General features: G+C 37.2%; 1 protein-coding gene and 1 pseudogene across 1 annotated transcript in view; both read right to left on the reverse strand.

The window, feature by feature from the left end:
* Positions 1 to 14304, reverse strand: part of ANKRD30A (ankyrin repeat domain 30A) — a 128831-nt gene extending 114527 nt beyond the window's left edge. The window contains exons 1-7 of the mRNA XM_031936184.1: positions 14084 to 14304; positions 10032 to 10146; positions 9654 to 9827; positions 7729 to 7835; positions 6004 to 6141; positions 3176 to 3246; positions 3 to 97 (exon numbers count right to left, since the gene is read on the reverse strand). Coding sequence (XP_031792044.1) covers positions 3 to 97; positions 3176 to 3246; positions 6004 to 6141; positions 7729 to 7835; positions 9654 to 9827; positions 10032 to 10146; positions 14084 to 14298 — 915 coding nt within the window. The 5' untranslated portion in view covers positions 14299 to 14304. The remainder of the gene's footprint in view (positions 1 to 2; positions 98 to 3175; positions 3247 to 6003; positions 6142 to 7728; positions 7836 to 9653; positions 9828 to 10031; positions 10147 to 14083) is intronic.
* Positions 4647 to 4746, reverse strand: LOC111546707 (annotated as a pseudogene).
* Positions 14305 to 21379: the final 7075 nt, after the last annotated feature.

The raw sequence follows: 21379 nt of genomic DNA on the forward strand, positions 1-21379 counted from the left end.
GCCTCATCAGGTGATTTTTCCACCAAGCTTTCAGCTGTGTCAGGTGTTCCCTCCACCAAGGGTGCAGTCTCATCAGGTGTTCCTGCAGATGTTCCTTCTGCCAAACACACAATCTGGTTATACTAGATTCTTTTACTAAATATCATCCTCCTGACTCTTCACCTGGCATACTTCTACCCCTTCTGTATGCTTTCCTGAAATATTACCAAACGTTTCTTTCTTTCTTTCTTTTTTTTTTTTTTGAGACAGAGTCTCGCTCAGTCACCCAGGCTGGAGTGCAGTGGTGTGATCTCAGCTCAATGCAACTCAAGCGATTCTCCTACCTCAGCCTCCCAAGTAGCTGGGATTATAGGCAAGGGGCCACATCGCCTCGCTAATTTTTCATATTTAGTAGAGACAGGTTTCACCATGTTAGTCGAGCTGGTCTCAAACTCCTGAGCTCAAGCAATCCATTCACCTTGGCCTCCCAAATTGCTAGGATTACAGGAGTGAGTCACTGTGCCTGGACACTACCAAACTTTTTAAAGCTTTAATTCTTCACCTTGGATATAAAATGTCTGACACACACTGAATACAGTAACAACATGATATAGTAAGTAATAATTATAAGCTCCCAAAGGGGTTCTGGCACAGAGTAAGCACTAAATAAAGTAATAAATAATAAAAAAAGATGATAATAACAAGAAAAATGCTTAGTACCTTAGTAAAGTAGTAAATAATAAAAAATGACAATGATAATAACAAGGAAGATGCTTAGTGCCGTAAAGACACCTGAGAGTTATTTGTTAAGTGGACAAGTGGATAAATGAATAAAAAATATTTTTTAGGAAATTCTGTTGGAAAAATGCAGAAATTCAGTAGGGACACCTGTACAGTATTATGAGCACCTCAAAGACCCAAACTTTGTGTATTCTATCTTTGTCTCTTGCAACTTGCAAAACCTAACTTATAGAGGTCCTTTGATAAGTATATAATAAAGATGTGCTCATATAGTTCATATTGTACAATGCATTATGTCACATTTAGGTATCACAGTAGCATTTTTGTTATTATGAAAAATTTTTGTAACTTTATTATAATTTCTTGAGCCTAGAGTTAAGCTATTTGAATATTTATAATGATAATATTTTGACTATTAGAAACACAGTATCTTGTTGTAACAAATTACTATTAACACACTAATTATCCAGCAGATAGAACAACATATCTTGTTCTAATGAAGTAAATATATCTTATTTGGTTTCAACTTAGGGGGAATGAAGTTGATAATAGTGAGACCTTGTTGGTACAAGACTATGTAACATAACCTGCACCTCTCAACAAAAAATTGCATTTCTGACTTCTACATTCAGTAAGTATCTTTGAAAAATAATCTCCTATTGGTACTGAGGCACCCTGGCTAAGTTTTGTGATTCTTGTTGGCATTTGTTTATGGTGCCAGAAAAGTATTATTAAATTTCAAATTCTAAAGATAGTTACTTTTTTAGTGACACAAGTCACTATGTCCCACAGTTGATCCTTGAATAAGGGTTTCACTGTAGGAGCCCACTAATAGACAGATTTTTTCTTTTCTGTTGCCACTGCAAGATAACAAGACAAATCTCTCCTCTGCCTCCTCCTTATCAGACTACTCAACAAGAAGGCAAATAAGAATGAAGACCTTTATGTATAATAATTCACTTCCACTCAATAGTGAATATACATTTTCCTTCTTATAAAAGTTTCTTTCTTCCAGCTCACATATAAAATAGAAACTATGAGTTAATTGACTGTTTATGCTTTCAGTAAGGCTCCAGATCAATAGTGGACTACTAGTAAAGTTTTGGAGGAGTCAAAAGAAACAGATTTTCATATGAAGCAGATTTTCAGCTGCATGGGGGATCAGCACCCTAACTCTCATTGCTCAGGACTCAACTGTAATTAATTCTCATTTACTAAATCCAAACTATGTATTGTAAAAATGAAATAGAGCCCAGAAGTTCAATACCAGCCTGGGCAACATAAGGAGACCCTATCTCTACAATGAATGAATGAATGAATGAATGAATGAATGAATGAATGAATGAATAAATAAAAACTGTGTTTCTTCATCGGTTATTGTGGGAGTTCAGTCAGGTTGGTGAAAAACATTTTAATATGAAGTTATAGGACATAGACACAAATCTTCCTGGAAGGCCAGAGGGTTTTGTAAAAGTCTCAAGATAAGGTTATGGCTGAAAGCAGCCTAATTCTTACCTTGAGTAAATAGCTTCAAGTGGGTACAAAGGAAGGTAGAGTAGTTTATCTAAATAGCTTGTTTACTTATGTGGTCTTAAGACTAACCTTTGATCACCCATGGGCAGGATGGCTGTCCCGGGGGGGGGGGGGGGGCGGTGTGTGACAAGATTAATTACCCACAGGTGTGTTGACTCAAAGCCTTTGTCATTAAAACTTTGCTAATAAATGCCCACAGGGCCAGCTAGCCAGGACTGTGGCTGCTGACTCTTTACAGCACCTTCCTTGGTGTCTGTAATCAGCTCAGAACCCTTGTTGCTCTTTCACTGAATATGGGTGTCTGGGTATGTGTCTCAATCATCTGTAGGACAGACCCCTGCAGTTATAATATTCAAATGTTACAGCTTTCTGTTATTAATTCCTACTTTTCATTATTAGATGTTCAATTCTTTGTGGCTTATAATTCAGGGCATATAAGCTACTTTATAATTTGTAATAAAATTCATTTATAAATATATTAATTCATTAATATAAGAAGCAAATTTTCAGCTGCTTAAATTAAATTGGCTAACCTGAGCATCCCCTATTACTGAGTTCATAAATCACAACAAGGGTTATACATTTTATAACAAGCCTAAGTTGTTAGGACAATTGAGGAAACATACAATATACAAACTTAAAAATTGCATTACTTATGTATAGAAAAGTATTATATAGGATTTTAGGGACCATAATTAAACAAATATTTTTTCAGATAATATTTTTTGAGATTATAAACTACCTACAATGAAATTATTAACTAATTCTGAATTATAAACTAAAAAATTAAAGCTACATACACACACACACACACACACACGTACATATGTAAACACATGCTATTTACGCATTGCTTTTTGAATTGCCTTTTTGTGATCAACACTTCCATAATCTTATGGTAGCACCACCAAGAGTAGTTTACTATCAGAAGTCTTACCTGGCCTGGCATTTTTAGATAATTTTCGTATATATTCCAAAAGTTGTTGATGAATGCTATGTATTAAAATGTAATAAATAAAATTACTATTTTAACACTGATATTATAAAAAAAATTTACCAAATTTATTAAGTTCTTAGAGTATTTCAGACAATATCAGAGCTAATATCAGAACATTACTTATTCCATAGACTTTAAGTTTGTTAGCTCTATCAACTTATTAAGTTTCTAATTAAAGAAGAATTAAAGTAAGATGAAATAGTCATGAATTGAGGGCAGTATAACTCAGTAAATTAACTACAGTTAGCTTGGCTTAATGGAAAATGTCCCTAACTTAGAAAAATTCCTAGCATGTTACCAATAGGTATTTTTTGTTGAATAAGCTGCTTCTCTTAGGCTCAATGTCTTCTAAAAATGAGGATTTTAGAGCCTCATTTCACTAGGTTATTATAAAGATTTAACAAGATAACATTTTTTTTTAATTTTTTTTTAATTTTTATTATACTTTAAGTTCTAGGGTACATGTGCATAACGTGCAGGTTTGTTACATATGTATACATGTGCCATGTTGGTGTGCTGCACCCATCAACTCGTCAGCATTTTTAAAATGCTCAAAGAAATAGTGAAGCAATGAAATAATTCGTTCTTGAACCTTATTGCTGAAACTATTTTAAAATTCCCAATAAAACCCAATGTGTTGGCCTGGTGCAGTGGCTCATGTCTGTGATGCAAGCACTTTGGGATACTGAGACAGGAGGATTGCTTGAGCCCAGAAGTTCAAGACCAGCCTGGGCAACATAGGAAGACCGTGTCTCTACAAAAAAATAAATTTAATTTTTTTAAAAAAGTGTTTCTTCATAGGTTATAATGTTCAAATGTTGCAGTTTTCTGTTATTAATTCCTACTTTTGGTTATTAGATGTTCTATTCTCTGTGGCTTGTAATTCAAGGCATCTAAGCTATTTTATAATTTGTAATGAAATTTATTTATAAATATGTTAATTCATCAAATTGGATAACCTGATTATCCTCTATTACTGAGCTCATCAATCACACCAAGGGCAGAAAACTAATAGATGTCAGCATCTGGCTTGGACTACTACTACTCTTTATCTACTTCCTTAAACCTGAACTAACAAATCTTTGTTAAAATGAGGCTTAGTCACTATGTTCATTTCCAGCTGCTGTGGAAGACAAAACCCTGCCACTATTTTTTGTAAGTTCCACAAAGAAGATGCAAGTTGTTATTTTCTCATTTCTTAGATGCCTACTTACAACATATTGCACAGAAGATCCTATGTGTTACTCACCACATCTCATTTCATACATCACCTTACATAAATATTTTTTGTATGAAAATCACAACTGCAATACTTGGTGTCGCACATTTTGCTTTGACTCACACCATTTCCTTGGAGCTAGTTAGAAAGTAGTCAAATGTCCTTTTGGGGACTGCAAGAAATATGCAACACTTCACAGATTTGTGTGTCATCCTTGTGCAGGGACCATGCTGATCTTCTCGACATTGTTTCAATTTTATGTACCACTGAAAATTGTATGTACCACTGAAGCCAGCACAAATCCCAACTTTTACACTTGAAGACTGATCAATGATGGATGAGGCTTAGCTCTGTTAAATCTAACCAACTTACTTGAGATAGAGTGAAGTCTATTGAATGGCTTCATGGTAATGCAGAATTTGAAAATATTTTAAAAACTCGAGATAGAAATGCAAGTAGCATGGGAGATTTTTGCTTTTACGAAAAAAGAATCACTTGAGGGGACAACTACAAGTTGGAACCGACTACAAATTTGGAAAGATGACATGGGATCTTACAGAATAAGATGAGGCCTTCCACTACCTATAAAATGGTGCCTCACAGGATATAAATTGCCAGGGATATAGATCTGGTAACAAAATAAAAATGGATCTCTAATTTATTCCTGTAACATTATTTCAACCTGTCTTACAGTTTTAAACTATCACAACTAATATTTGCTAGAGAAAATAGAAAAAAGTCATTCAATGGATAACTTACCATAAAGTTCTAGGCCAAGTCCAGGCTAAGATGTGGGTGTCACATCAGGTTTTGAGTGGGAGGAGAAGGGTCAACTTGCTCACTATGTGTGTGGCTAAAGTTAAAAGTCCTAGCTGCCACAGCAGGGTGCTGGTACTTTGGAAATAATGGCTGAGAATATGTATGTGAACTTTAAAATCTGTAATGACTTTGAAGTCTACATATGGATCACCATGAAGGCTGAGGGAACTGTGTCAGTAAGGTCACAAAGGTCAATCATTACCAGACTGCAGGAGCAGTTTCAATGGCAATGATGCAGCAACAGAGTCAATGGAAACAACAAAATTCTTACTTTTATACGTGAAGACTGATCAATGATGGGTGAGGCTTAACTCTGTTAAATCTAACCAACTTACTTGAGACATAGTGATTTCCATCCCCAACCCTTTTGATTTATATAAAAAGAATGTCTTCCTTGGACTTAGGGAACCCCTTGGATTTTTTTTTTTTTTTAAATTCAAGTATTTAGATATGGATGACAGCCGCTAGGGGAGACTATCAGGTTTTCTGCTAAAGTGGACATTTCAAGACCCAAATAACTAATTAGAAAAATCAACTAGACAACATTAGGGATAAAGTTGTTGAAAGTCCTTAAATAAAGAATCTTAGACACAATACTCCTAACTAGTCTAGCTTTTTGCCTAGTTTCTGGCTGATGAAGTGAACTAACTCACATTTAAAAACTACCTGAAACAAACTATAAAATCTCATCTAGCCTCTAAATGTAAACACTTACTGATCAAATCCACAAGCAATAGCATAACACACTGCAGTCTTTCCACACGTATCTTCAGCAAAGACGTCAACATTTCGCAGAAGAAGCATGCCGACTATCTCTGATGATCCATGACATACAGCAAGCATGAGAGCTGTGCTAAAATAACAAAGAGATAAATTCATTACTATGAGCAGAACCAATTTAATATGTGCCTGTCAGTGTAGAATTAACCATTTACATGTACTAACAAACATAAGTATCTTGAGTGCTCAAATGTTTATCCTTGTAAATCACCACGAAGGCTGAAAGGAAGGAGCAAAAACACTCATGTCCCAATGGGATATGGCATACTAGAATTGACTAACATAAAGTCCTTTGAGGGGCAAGAAATTATGCTCTGTTCACTAATCTAACAGAGGCAAAGATTTAAGTGAAGAATTATCTATTCCTTCCTTAGTCTGATGTAATAGTTTATACTTCAAAATCAGCTAGAAGTCAGACCAGTGACAGCAATCTGAAGGCTTAAAATAATATTAGGAATAATGATATTAGTAGTAGTCATGGTAAGTTTAGTTAATGATGCTGATAAGAATGTATGAGACCCTGAATTAAATGCTGTTGATATTCATAATGTTACTTCAACGCAATCATCCTTAAAGGACATATTATTATTCTCATTTTCATATAGAAAATCATACTTGGTATTAAGTAATGTTTGCAAGGTCACACCTATCAAGTGAGGAAGCTAGAAATTAAACTCAATCTTGTATGAATCAAAAGCCTCTTTTCTCTTTATTACTCATCTGTGGCTTATCTTAATTAACTAAAATGTTAATCCAGTTAAAGATGTATTTCTTCCCTCTACCCACACAAATTAAAAATAAAAATAAACTATGAATAAAAAAGGAAAAATAATAATAAATTCACAGTATCTGGTGATAGCAATTAATAGTCACGTAGGGATAACCTAAAATTAATATTCCTCAAAGAAAACAACTTAAAGCAAACAGTTATCCTAAAGACAAAATGGTTTTAAACTCCTATTTCTATTTAATTTTGCTTTTTTTTTTCCTTTGGGACAGAATCTCGCTCTGTTACCCAGGCTGGAGTGTGGTGGCACTATCTCAGCTCACTGCAACTTCTGCCTCCAGGTTCAAGCAATTCTCCTGCCTCAGCCCCCCGAGTAGCTGGGACTACAGGCATGTGCCACCATGCCCAGCTAATTTTTGTATTTTTAGTAGAAACGGGGTTACACCATGTTGGCTAGGCTGGTCTCAAACTCCTGGCCTCAAGTGATCCAACCACCTTGGCCTCCCAAAGTGGTGGGATAACAGGTGACAGTTACCATGCCCAGCAAATATTGCATTTTTTAAAAAGTGTATAAAAAACAGAAGTCAGAAAAATACTATATAATTCATTCAATATTGAATTATAAAGTAAACTTAAAAAGTTCATACTTCTTAAAACTAATAGAGAACCACTTTAGCTAACAGAAGATAATGCAACCAAAAACATCAGATTACACATAGGAATCAGTCAATATAATAAGAGAAGATAAATCCTACTATATACTGTTCTTTATGTTGACCAGTCAAAATAATTGCTTTTCTTCTGATAATTTGTGTTGATATTTTCACTATAATCTAACAATTTTAAGTAAATGTTATTAATATTTCTGACAAGTGTTATTACTCTAGAACACTGCTCAAGTGTTTTTTAATAGAAAAAAAAGAAATACTATACCATTTAAACCTATTAACTGCATTCGCATTTGCATTTTTTGTCAGTAAAAATTCGACAATTTGCTCACTTCTTTTCGTTATGGCCAGTAAAAGTGGCGTGAGGCTAGCCTGTAAAATAGCAAAACAATTTAAAATTCAGGAAATTACATATTTCTCAGTTGAACTGAAAACCTTATATAATATCCTATGAACTTAAACACATAGCAGTCCCTTCTTTGTCCCTTTTCTGTGCTTTCCCATGCACTGCACCTTCCCTTGTAAATGTTCAGCCTCTGCATCACCACGTTAACTCTGGTTATCTCATCTAAACCAAGAGCTTCTTGAGGGCAAGGGCTATATCTTTTATCTCTATATCCTTAAACCCTAAGACATAGTAGTAAATACTTTGTTTTTGACTAAATTAGTAATCCAAATTGTTACCTCTAAAGCAGTGTTTCTTAAACTATATTCCAAAGAATAATTACCTTACTAGAAGCACTATACCTCAACAGATTCTACCATTATCTATTTTCAAGAAATATTATAAAACTGTGAATTAAATGTCCATTATTCAATAAATGACTTGAGCTTTGACTATTCCTTATTTGACAATATATTTCTGTGGCAGACATTAACATTTGACAATGTTAATATTGTCATAATTTCAGGGATACAGATCTGAAAGTTTCCCAAGAAAAATGGAAGTTTCCTCTGGGTGATACAAACTCGCTTGATTCTCGCTTCATTCTCTTCTATAAATAATCCCAAGATCTGTTCTACATGGGTCACTAAGGAAGTGACTCTAAATTAACAGAGATTGGCTTCAAATGAACTTTGATTGCTTATTATTAAATGGTCCATGGGGTTTCTCCTATTACAAGACAATAGAATTTTATCTCAGCTATTAACAATTCAGTATGAAAGTTTATTCTCAATTGTAATGATAATCCTAAGATTCTAATGCATATCTACTTCTTAAAATGCAACAATCCATTTTTATTCTGGTTTCTATTGTAGTTGCCACTTAATTTTTGGCAAAATATCAAAAATATGAATAAAATGACTTATTAATTAAAGTTCTAACTCATCTATATGGATTAGCATAATAGAAGCCACTAAATCACTTGAATTTTAAGGGACAATTCTGAGGAGAAGGATGTAATATTTTCTGCTATTCAAATATAACCATGATTAATCTAAAAAGGCTTAAAGGCATTTTAATAGAAGATACTTATTTATGGTTTATATACAGAAAAATCATTGTTTAAAAAGTCTTCTAAATTCTAGAAGTCAACCCCATTATTAATGAATTAATGTAAAATATAAACTATATAAACTATATATTATAAACACCTATCAACTGTCTTGAATACCTTGAAATCTTTACCAAAATATACTATGAAAGAGGAATTGATAACTGAAATATGTGCAGAGGCAAAAGAGATAAGTCGAGTAAGTGATGTAACTAGGTGGGCACAGAAGCAAACTGGAAACATATGCTTTATGTAAAGCTAGAACATCTTCATAGTATACCAAACAGTCATATGGGCTCAAGAGACACCAGATTCAATCCTTTAAGAGGAAACCCGGATTTCTGCATGTCTCCTAAATTTTACATGTTGACTCAATTTATGCAGGCAAATTTTGCTTTCCTCTAGTTTTACACTAACTGGAAAGAAAAAAAACACTTGTGTGGGAAAGAATATTTGAAAAACTTTTACCTTTAACAAATTCAAATATTTATCATGAATGCACAGAAAAGCCATACTCTCTAATAGTTCTTGTAAAAACATAAATATTTAAAGTAAAATCTTAGACAATTAAATTCTTTCAAGCTATTTTCATTCAAGGAATGTTTGAGCTTCCAAATATAAAAAACCATACACATGTTAATGTTAAAACAAATTGATTTCAAATATTTTGAAAATAACATTGGTTAATGTCTACCTTGTTTTGCGTTTCGACGACTGCACCATGGGACACCAGTTTTGCCACCGCTGACAAATTCTTATTATAAACAGCATAATGGAGAGCTGTGTTGCCATACACATCTACAATATTTAGACCGGCACCAGAATCTACCAGAATATTTGCACAATCCTCCCTCTGGCATTGTAGAGCCTGTCAGTATTAAAGTAAGAATTATTATAAACTAAATAATTTATAATATAAATTATAAATAATATAAATTATAAAGTATAGGAAATCAAAATAAATATTCCACAGGTTTCAAAACTAGTTGTATTTCAATGAGATAAATTAATTTTTATTCTATGTATTTAAACCAAATCTATCTCCTGCTGAAAAAAACTGGCTACTGTTTACCTTCATCAGAGGTGTCCTGCTTTCGCCATCAAGGACATCAAGTCGGCACTTTCTGTCTACCAGAAATGTTACTACTTCCGCATGGCCATTGACACAGGCCCAGTGTAGAGCAGTCCTATGAGAGTGAAAGGACTTTTTGGCAAAGTTTAGTCCACTGTCTCAAAACATACAATTATTTATGTAACTGTAAACATTAAATGCCATGCTCTTTTTCTGCCTTCAAAACAAATATTTAATATTCTCCTGAAGAAAGTACAGCATTCATTTGCTCTCATTACTCACTACATTATTGAAAGAGTGGCCTATCTGAATAGAAAGAGCTTGGTCTTTGGATTCAGTTCAACTTGGGCTTGAATATCACTTTAAGGTCTTTCACTTTCTAGCTGTCACTTAAACTTTCTGCACCTCAATTTTCTCATCAACGAAATGAAGATGAATACAGCAGTTATCTCACAGGTTATCACTATGATGCCTCAATGAGAATCTATGCAAAGTATTTTGGAGAGTTCCTAGCACATGTAACAGCTCGCTAATTGTTAGATATTATAATTATTACTACTGCTTAACAAAGACAACATTAAAAAATGTTTTATGTAAAAAAACATTTTGTGTAATTTTATGTAAAACATTTTATGTAAAAAAACATAATGTAAAATGGTGCAATTATGCCTACTTTGTGGTGTGTTTTAAAGGTTAGAGATAACACTGTATTTTAATGATTCTAAGATGCTCAGTTTCTCATATTTTAACATTTCTGACATTGAAATGCCACTTATAATTCATTATTTATTACCACTATGTTTGGCAGAAATTTAAACAATCTTTTACTGGTGCATAAAATAAGGAGGCATCGCACAATTCACAGTGCCTTTCCAAGAAGTGGAATATAGTACATACCACAGGACAAGGGCAATCCTAGTCACAGGATTAACACCAAAAAAAATTTTAGCCTTTAAGAGTACTAAGCAAAAGGAGAGTTGAAATAAAAACAACAAATTATTAAAACACAGTACTTCTTTAATATTTTAAAAGCTTCAAGCCAAAGGAAACTTGGGATTCAAATAAATAGGTATGGCTCATCTAATTCTGTATTTAGATTTACAGAATATATGTAAATTCATATTTAGATTTATAGAATACATGTAAATTAGGTATTTCCAATGATTAATATGACTATTTAAAACTATTATAAATTTCCAAAATCACGGTTGGTAGTTATCTTTACTAGTTTCTCACTTCAGAAGTGTTTTTGTTTGAAAGATGAGAGGAAAAGCTTTAATTGAGATTCAATCCTAATACTCCAATTTTAAATCTCTCACTTTGCTCAGGCTGAGCAAGTAAGTGTGAAATTTTTAAGGATGAAATGGTCTTGAGAGTTAGAATGTATCTTCTACGTAATAGGCATTCAGCTTACATGTGATAAATGGATTAAAAGAATGGATCAATACAGTTGGGAAGTTCAGTATCTTAAAAAACTGCTATAAATAAAGCACTTATATTTGCTCTTTTATTTTTCTAATAATGACACTATATTAAAGTGATTAATCTATAGTTATTGACATATGTAATAAATCTATATAAAAATATGTGTCTAATAAAATGTATATGTAAATCAATAAGCACAGATAAAAAGATTCTCTTCTGAAGATGCTAAAAGTTCACAGAACATACTAATCCACAAAAAATAAAAATTAAAATATAGAAAGCAAGAAACTATTTTATCTGTGCAAAATTCATATTGCTGCTCCACCCAAAAATTATTTTATTAATAATAAACTTTTACTAATAGCATTGTCCATGCTCAATGCAGAAATCAAAGATAATAAAAAGGAAAACATTTTATATTAAAACAAATGTCCTTAATAAATTTTATATTTTGCACATAATTTCAGATAACTCAAGACCATAGTCTGTATGTATGTATAATCAAACTGAACTTTACCCTCACTTAGTATACCAAACTACATTTTCAAATGTCAACATATTTCTGAATATACTTCTACCTTGAGTGATCACATATTATCCCATGCTGTAAACTCACTGAAATGTATTTATAAAAGCCATTAAATGGATTATTCTTAATACATTGATATTTTAAGCAGTGTTCAGAAAAGAAATTGTTTGTATGTTTCATTATTTTCTAAAAATATTTTTGTGTAATAGAATTGATCACTAATGGGCATATACAATTTTTAAAATATGGTACTTACCATCAAATTGTCTATTTGAAAAGTTATCTGCAACTTAAACTTTAAGGAGTACTATAAATATCACTGCTTTTTACCCTCACAAACTTTGTGGATAGAGAACAGTATTTGACTCCTTTTTTAACTTAAATGCCTTCCCTAACCGGGAACACTAAATATTGTTTCCTTTGTGCATAGGTCACTTGCAGATCTTAAAAAAGGACTTTGCCCAATTTTAAATTACAGGCCAAGTACTTTTTTTAGATCTGCAATTTAGATCTCTAATTTAAATTGCCCAATTTTAAATTAGAGAGATTTTTGTTGATTTGAGTGAATTCTCTATAAAATGAAGATTTTTAAATCTAATATATATATACACACACATACATGTGTAGTAAATATTTTTACAAGTATGCTGCCTTTTATTTTTTCTCATATGCAGGGTGGTTTAATTTTTGTTTTACTAAATTGCCCTTCAGAATGCTTGCTTCTGACATTCTTAGAAAGGTTTTGTCAACATAAAAATGTATCTCTATAAATAGGCATATATGTTTTCTTCTGTTATTTTTATCATTTTGTACATTAAACACTTTTAATCTATATTCCATCAGGAACTTATTTTCTGGCATAAAAATCTAGTTTTCTCCAAAAAGCAGGCATTTCACTTAGGAAACTAATTATTTTCCTACTAGTATAAAGTGTGACCATTACCAAGTTCTAAATTCTTACATATGTTTGGGTGTTTCTGGATTTTCTATTCCATCGTATTAATTTACCTGTCTTTTCAGCTGTTAGCAAACAATTTGTGATTTTTTTTTTTTTTTTTTTTTTTAGGGAGACAGAGTTTCTCTGTCACCTAGGCTGAATTGCAGTGGTGAGATCTCGGCTCACTACAATCTTCACCTACCGGGTTCAAACCACTCTTGTGCCTCAACCTCCCCAGTAACTGGGATTACAGGTCCCCGACATCATGCCTGGCTAATTTTTGTGATTTTGTAAGAGACGGTGTTTCACCTTATTGGCCAGGCTGTTCTTGAACTCCTGACCTCAGGTGATCCACCCGCCTCAGCCGCCCAAAGTGCTGGGATTACAGGCGTAAGCCACCACCCCCGGCCCATCTTGTGCAAGTTAATAGCACATTTTGGTATCTAGAAGGGCAAGACTTTTCTACTCCATTACAAAATATTTAAAATGTCATCACAATAGTAAAAGCCTGTGTAATTCAAAAAATGTTAAAACATTGATAACTTTATTTGGTTTATGTAAAATTGATAAAGAACCCGCATCTTAAGAAAAATCAGTCTTCTTAAGTTCAAGAACATAAACCATCTTCCCACCTCAAAGTTTCCTTCTAAGGTCCCTCAGCAAATAACATATTTACATAGACATTCATTGATATCAAAATGGATATTGGACTTTATCCAAAGAATATTTAGCCAAGAAGTACATATATTATGGGAATTATTTCATTACGCACCATTTCATAATGTAGCTAACATTATCTTTTAAAGCCTGTATATTAAAAGTAAAACCCTGTATGTACTTAATTTTGTGAGTTAAATCATTAAAATTCTCTACACAGTGCTCTGTGAGAGGAAGTAGGAGTGAAGGAGACAGCAGCTAAAGTTTGGGGTTGATTTTAAGGTGGCCTGGGCCTTCCACCCAGCAGGGCGCCCCCATCCCAGGCCTGGAGGCCTGCCCGGTAAGAAGGCCTAGACCCCGGGGCCCAGGGTGGCCGCCCTGCCGCCAGCCATTCCTCCACCTGCTCCCTTCCTCCCCAGGCCCCCCAGCCCCCGACTCTGAAGGGGCGACCCTCCCGCAGCCAGCATCTCCTTCTGCAGCCCCGGCTCAAGCAGGGCCTGGTACCTCTTCTTGGCGTCTTTTACATTAAGGTTGATCGTCTTCTTCTTCACTGTCATCTTCTGTAGCTTTGAGACTTGGCCCTGGGAGGCAGCTTTATGGATCTCTCTAAGATCCCCATAGTGGATCATGTAGGAATCGTTGTTGGTGTACACTAGCTGGCTGAAGGGGCTCGGGCGCTCCTGGCCCGTGGGCAAGTCCTTGACAGGGGTGGGATGCATCCCCTCCATGGCTGTGGCAACCTGTTAAAGAGAGCCCGCGCCTCCGGATCGCCCTTCCCCAACCCCCTCCGTTGGCCCTCGCTTCCCGCTAGCCCTTCCCCAGCCACCACCCTCCCCCTCCCACCGAGATCGCCCTCGCCCTTCTTCAGTCCACGCACTGCCTGGAAACCCGTAAAAAGTTCTGTTTTCGCCAAGCTCTTGCACACTCAGGCCTCTCTCAGCAGAAACGCGCAGAGCAGAGCCGTTAGCCAGCAGCGCATGCGCAGCTCAGCAGGCTGAGTAGACACGAGCCCTGGCCACGTTCCCCAGGCATCGCGCGCAGGTGGCAACTGCCGCTGAGGCGCTTCCGTGTTGGCGGGCCTCCCTGGAACGGAACATGGGGGGCGCCATGCCACACACGGCCCGCTGGACATAGCCACTCCCGGCCCCTCCTCGACCTGCGATCCAGCAGCTGGACCCTGGCACTGGGCACGGTGCAGCCTCTGGGGTGGCACTGAGGGTCGGTTCCCGCCCTCCTGCAGCCAGGGACCCACCTCCTGACTTAGGCGCCCCAGGGGCTTCTGGCCCAAGGATCCGCGCTGCTGGGGATGCTGACAGTGTCAGGGTTGCAGCCTCTGCTGCTGCGTGCCATGTTCAGGTGGGAGCTGTACCTGAGTCCACGATGGAGGTTAATTTTGTATTTTTTTTTAGGAAAGACGGGGTTTCTCCATGTTGGTTAGGTGGGTCTGGAACTCCTAGGCTCAGGCAATCTGCCCAGGATCGCAAAGTCCTGATCCCAGGAGAGATTGCCTGAGCCTAGGAGTTCCAGAACTGCCTGACCAACATGGAGAAATCTCGTCTCTACTAAAAAAAAATACAAAATAAGCCGGGCATGGTGGCACATTCCTGTAATCCCAGCTACTAGGGAGGCTGAAGCAGGAAAATAGCTTGGACCCAGAAGGCGGAGGTTGCAGTGAGCCGCCCGTGGAACATGGGGGGCGCCATGCCACACGGTCCGCTTGACATAGCCACTCCCGGCCCCTCCTCGACCTGCGATCCAGCAGCTGGACCCTGGCACTGGGCACGGTGCAGCCTCTGGGGTGGCACTGAGGGTCGGTTCCCTCCCTCCTGCAGCCGGCGACCCACCTCCTGACTTAGGCGCCGCGGGGGCTTCAGGCCCAAGGATCCGCGCTGCTGGTGACGCTGACAGGGACGGAGGACCAGCCACCACACCAGGCCGATGTATTGCTTTCTGATGAATAAATCGACTGGGTGCCAATTTATCATCAGAAAATATGGAGTACTTCACTAAACCACCTCCCAAACTTCTCCTCTGGGTGCTCTGCATTGGTTACTGTTTTTTTGTTTGTTTGTTTGTTTGTTTGTGAGACGGAGTCTCGCTCTGTTGCCTGGACTGGAGTGCAGGGGCACAATCTCGGCTAACTGCAACCTCTGCCTCCCGGGTTCGAGCAATTCTACTGCCTCAGCCTCCCAAGTAGCTGGGATTACAGGTGTGTGCCACCACGCCCAACTAATTTTTGTATTTTAATATAGACGGGGTTTCATCATGTTGGTCAGGCTGGTCTTGATCCTGATCTCATGATCCACCTGCCTCAGCCTCCCAAAGTGCTGGGACTGCAAGACAAGAATAAACCACCGTGCCCTGCTGTAATTTTTTTTTTTTTTTTTTTTTTTTTTTTTGGAGGCAGAGTTTCGCTCTGTCGCCCAGGTTGGAGTGCAGTGGCGCAATCTCTGCTCGCTGCAAGCTCCGCGTCCTGGGTTCACGTCATTCTCCTGCCTCAACCTCCAGAGTAGCTGGGAGTACAGGTGCCTGCCAGCACGACTGGCAAATTTTTTTTTTTGTATTTTTAGTAGAGACAGGGTTTCACCATGTTAGCCAGGATGGTCTCTATCTCCTGATGTGATCCGCCAGCCTCAGCCTCCCAAAGTGCTGGCATTACAGGCTTGAGCCATCCAATTTCTTTGTCCTTTTCTTTTTTTTTTTTTTTTTTTTTTTTTCCTTGAGATGAATTTCGCTCTCGTCGCCCAGGCTACAAGGCAATGGTGTGATGGGCTCACTGAAACCTCCGCCTCCCAGGTTCAAGCGATTCTCCTGCCTCAGCCTCCTGAGTAGCTAGGATTACAGGCATGTGCCATGACGCCAGCTAATTTTGTATATACATATATTTTTTTTTTTTTAGTAGAGACAGGGTTTCTCCATGTTGGTCAGGCTGGTTTCAAACTCCCAATCTCAGGTGATTCATCTGCCTTGGCCTCTGAAAATGCTGGGATTACAGGCATGAGTCACCATGCCTGGCCAATTACTTCGCAATTTAAGTAACATAAATGCTGGCTGGGCACGGTGACTCTGGCCTGTACTCCCAGCACTTGGAGAGGCCGAGCCCAGTGGATCACCTGAGGTCGAGGTCGAGACCAGCCTGGCCAACATGGAGTGAAACCCCATCTCTACTAAACATACAAAAATTAGCTTGTGGCCTGGCGCGGTGGCGTAATCCCAGCACTTTGGGAGGCCGAGGCGGGCAGATCACCTGAAGTCAGGAGTTGGAGACCAGCCTGGCCAACATGGCAAAACCCTGTCTATACCAAAAATAGCCCGGCGTGGTGCTGCCTACCTGCAATCTCAGCTACTAGGGAGACTGAGGCAGGGAGAATCACTTGAACCTGGGAGGCAGGGATTGTAGTGAGTGGAGATCAAGCCATTGCACTCCAGACTGGGCAACAGAACAAGACACCGTCTCAAAAACAAAGTCTAACTAAAAATAAAAATAAAAAATAAAAAGTCTAACAAATTGTAGAGACTACATTTCATTAACTTGCAGTGTTTTTTTTTTTTGTTGTTGTTAGTTTACACTAAAATTTAATTATTTATTTCAGAATAGGCTAGAAAGGTATAATGTGCTCTCTTTTCCATTGGAGATGAAAAATAGGAATGATTATTCTTGGCTATTCAGGAGTCCTTGAAGGTCCTTGGATCTTCACAAAGAAACTCACAATTTCTGTTCTTCTGACTTTTATCCCTAGTGAAATTGATTCTTACCAATTAAGCGTCAGTAAAATGACCAAAATAACTACAATGTGAAGAAGGGTTAATAACTAAAAACATATTCAAATATACATGGCCACCACTAAGACCTTGATCAATAAAAGGACAAAGAAAATGAATGCACTTTTAACACATACATGTATACATGGGACTGTATTCTTTTCACTAGTAGCGATTAAAGAAATGCTAATATAAAAAAGAGTAAATGAACCATCCTACACTATTAAAGGGGCATAAGAAAGGAACACCGATGGTCCAGTTAATAATACTACCAAAAAGGCATACTAATATTTTTCTGGGGGGCATTATAAATTAGCATAGTGCTTTCTGGAGGAAATCTGCCAATATGTTTTTAAAAATAAAAGGATTTAATTCTCTTTGATCTACTGGCTTATGCTTTGGAATTTATTCTAAGGAAATTGCTCAAATGAACAAAAGTATACATAAATGAAATTGTTGCATCATTATTTTCAATAGGGAGAAATTAGAAATTACTTAAATTCATCATAGAAACATGGATAATTGATAGACTATCAACTTATCAACTTAGAAACATATTGTATTCTTGGCCAGGTGTGGTGGCTCGTGCCTGTAATCCCATCACTCTGGGAAGTGGAGATGGGTGGATCACTTGAGGTCAGTAGTTCTAGACCAGCCTAGCCAACATGATGAAACCGGTCTCTACTAAAAATATAAAAAATAGCTGGGCGTGGTGCACGCGCCTGTAGTCCCAGCTACTTAGTAGGCTGAGGCAGGAGAATTGCTTGAACCTGGGAGCTGGAGGTTGCACTGAGCCGAGATTGCGCCACTGCACTCTAGCCTGGAGGGCAAAGCGAGAGCCCATCTCATAAAAAAAAAGAAACATATTATATTCTCTCTTAGAAAGGGTAGATGAATGGAAAAGTATTAATAATGAAAATAACCAAAAATTGGACTTATAAACTATGGAATTATAACTATTTGTATTTGAAAATATATGGAGATCTATAATTCTTCATATGGAATTACAAAATTCAACATTTATGAATACCTAAACATAAGTTTGGTAAAATCCGATCTATGCTGATGTAGAGATATTTATAGTCTTATTTTTTTAGACTGAGTTTTTGTTCTGTTGCCCAGGCTGGAGTGCAATGGCACAATCTTGGCTCAGTGCAACCTCCACCTCTTGGGGTCATGCAATTCTCTTGCTTCAGCCTCCTGTGTAGCTGGGATTAAGGCTCCTGCCACCACACTCAGCTAATTGTTAATAGAGTCAAAGTTTCACCATGTTGGCCAGGCAGTTCTCGAATTCCTGACCTCAGGTGATCCACCCACCTCAACCTCCCAAAGTGCTAGGATTACAGGTGTGAGCCACCGCACCCAGGCAGGGGTAGTCTTTACTGATCCCAGTTCATGTGATTATTCATATGATTTGCCACTAGGGATATTCCATAATATGCAGTATATTTACCACATGACCTTTCTAAAATCTAAATATCTTTGAATTGTGATTTCAAAGAAATCTGACTTTGAAATCTTAGTGTGAAATCTGATCATAACGATTTCAGATAAGCTATTGGAAAATATTACAAATGACAAAAATTGTGCACTAAGATTAAATTGTTGATTAATTTAAGTCACCTTGCAGCCGAGTGTGGTGGTTCATACCTGTAATCCCAGCACTTTGGGAGGCTGAGGCAGGTGGATCACGAGGTCAGGAAATCAAGACCATCCTGGCCAACATGGTGAAACCCCATGTGTACTAAAAACACAAATATTAGCTGGGCGTGGTGACACAGGCCTGTAGTCCCAGCTACTCGGGAGGCTAAGGCAGGAGAATCGCTTGAACCCAGGAGGCAGAAGTTGCAGCGAGCCGAGATCGCACCACTGCACTCCAGCCTGGTGACAGAGCAAGACTCCGTCTCAAAATAAATAAATAACTTCGTATATCATAAGGGTTTAATTTAAAAAAAAATGTTTTTTGTAAAATATCGTATATGTATATTAGTATTATTAGTTCTTATAACTTCATCAATGTGAGGCATAAATAAAATTTGTTAAGTTAAAATTTTCATTATACATTCATTCATTCATTCATTCATTTTGAGACAGAGTTTCGCTCTATCATCCAGGCTGGAGTACAGTGGCATGATCTCAGCTCACTGAAATCTCTGCCTCCCAGGCTCAAGCGATTCTCGTGTCTCAGACTTCCAAGTAGCTGGGACTATAGGCGTGTGCCACCATGCCCGGCTAATTATTAAAAGTCCTATATCATATAAGAACATTAGAGTTCTGGGATTATTTTTTGTTTATTTAAGAGACAGGATCTCACTGTATCACCCAGGCTGGGGTTCAGTGATATGATCATAGCTCACTGTAGCCTTGAACTCCTGGGAAAAGCAATTCTCCCACCTCAGCCACCCCAGTGGCTAGGACTAAGGTGCTTGCCACAACGCCCTGCTAGTTTTTAAATTTTCTGTAGAGATAGGTCTCACTATGTTACCCAGTCTGGTTTCAAACTCCTGGGCTCAAGAGATCCTCCCAACTTGGCTTCCCAAAGTGCTAGGATTACAGGTGTGAGCCACCATGCCAGGATAAGAACATGAGATTTCTCTTACCATCTGTTTATATCTAAGTGGAATAGTATAGTATTATGTGTCAGTGTTGAATTATTTTAAAGTATTATGTACTGAAACATGCTAATAATCTGGGTCAGTTTCTATCTTGACCTAGGCTTAAACATATTAGCTAACAAGAGGGGCCCAAAATATTGATTACACACCATCTCCTTATTTATTTTTTTGAGACAGAGTTTTGATCTGTCATCAAGGTTGGAATGAAGTAGCATGATCTTGGCTCACTGCAACTTCCGCTTCCCCTGTTCAAGTGATTCTCCTGCCTCAGCCTCCTGAGTAGCTGGGATTACAGGCATCCACCACAACAACCAGCTAATTTTTATATTTTTAGTAGAGATAGAGTTTCACCATGTTGGCCAGGCTGGTCTCGAACTTCTGACCTCAAGCGATCCGCCCACTTTGGCCTCCCAAAGAGCTGTCATTACAGGCATGAGCCAATGCGCCCAGCCACCATCTCCTTTCATTAAAAATTTGTGAGCTGAAAATAATTCGAAGACAGTTATTTTCATATAGAGTCATTTAATCAAATAGGGATTAATATTAGTGACTAATATTAATACTTATTTTATCTAAAATTATGTCTAACTGATTTTTCTAAATTCTCTGACTTGCTAATAACGTTAAACATTAGGTTTAATACATATAATTAGGTCTCTGTGGATGCACTATGTAAATAAAATTGTTTTTAACATTTTGTAAGGTCTGCTGCTTTACACGTCTTATTATCTTTGTTCCATTTTGATACCAAAATTTTAACTGTGATAATTAGGCTGGAGACAGCAAATTGAGGTATGTTTATATAATCACTCTCAAGGATCTCAAGGGTCACTTTCTGGTTGCACTATGAAAATTGTCAAAGGATTCAAGTATATATCCCTGATAATAGCTCTTGATAAATCATATAAATCTATATGATAGATACAGTTTAAGATTTAGATCTAGATAAATTCAGCAACTCTGTAATTTATCAAAGGGTTTTGGTTAAAATTTAAGACATTCCTCAATATAGAATTAGTTCTAAAAAATTTGTTGCAATGAAGAATGTTAATAACTTACCTTTGTGTTTTCTCTGAATACTGAACAATTCAAGATAGACATAGAAGTAAAGCATAATGAAATAAACATGTGAGCTTTCTAGTTCACAGGGTTGTTGGCGCAGTGCTTAGCAACAGGGATTTTCCTACACTACACTCCATTACAGGACACCTTTACCTACTCAGTCACATATAGAACAGAAACTTTATTGATTTACAGCATAGCAGAGGCAGAACAGAATTCATTTTCACTTCAGGCTGGGACATCCTAAAGAGAAAAAACATGGAATGGGTGATATGAGCTACCCTAGTTTATTCCTTTCTTCTAGTATATCCAATCACCTCCATTTGAGGAACTACTGAACACAGGCACAGGAGCAGTGCTC

The sequence above is a fragment of the Piliocolobus tephrosceles genome, chromosome 9, assembly GCF_002776525.5.
Source record: "Piliocolobus tephrosceles isolate RC106 chromosome 9, ASM277652v3, whole genome shotgun sequence".
Lineage (NCBI taxonomy): Eukaryota > Metazoa > Chordata > Mammalia > Primates > Cercopithecidae > Piliocolobus > Piliocolobus tephrosceles.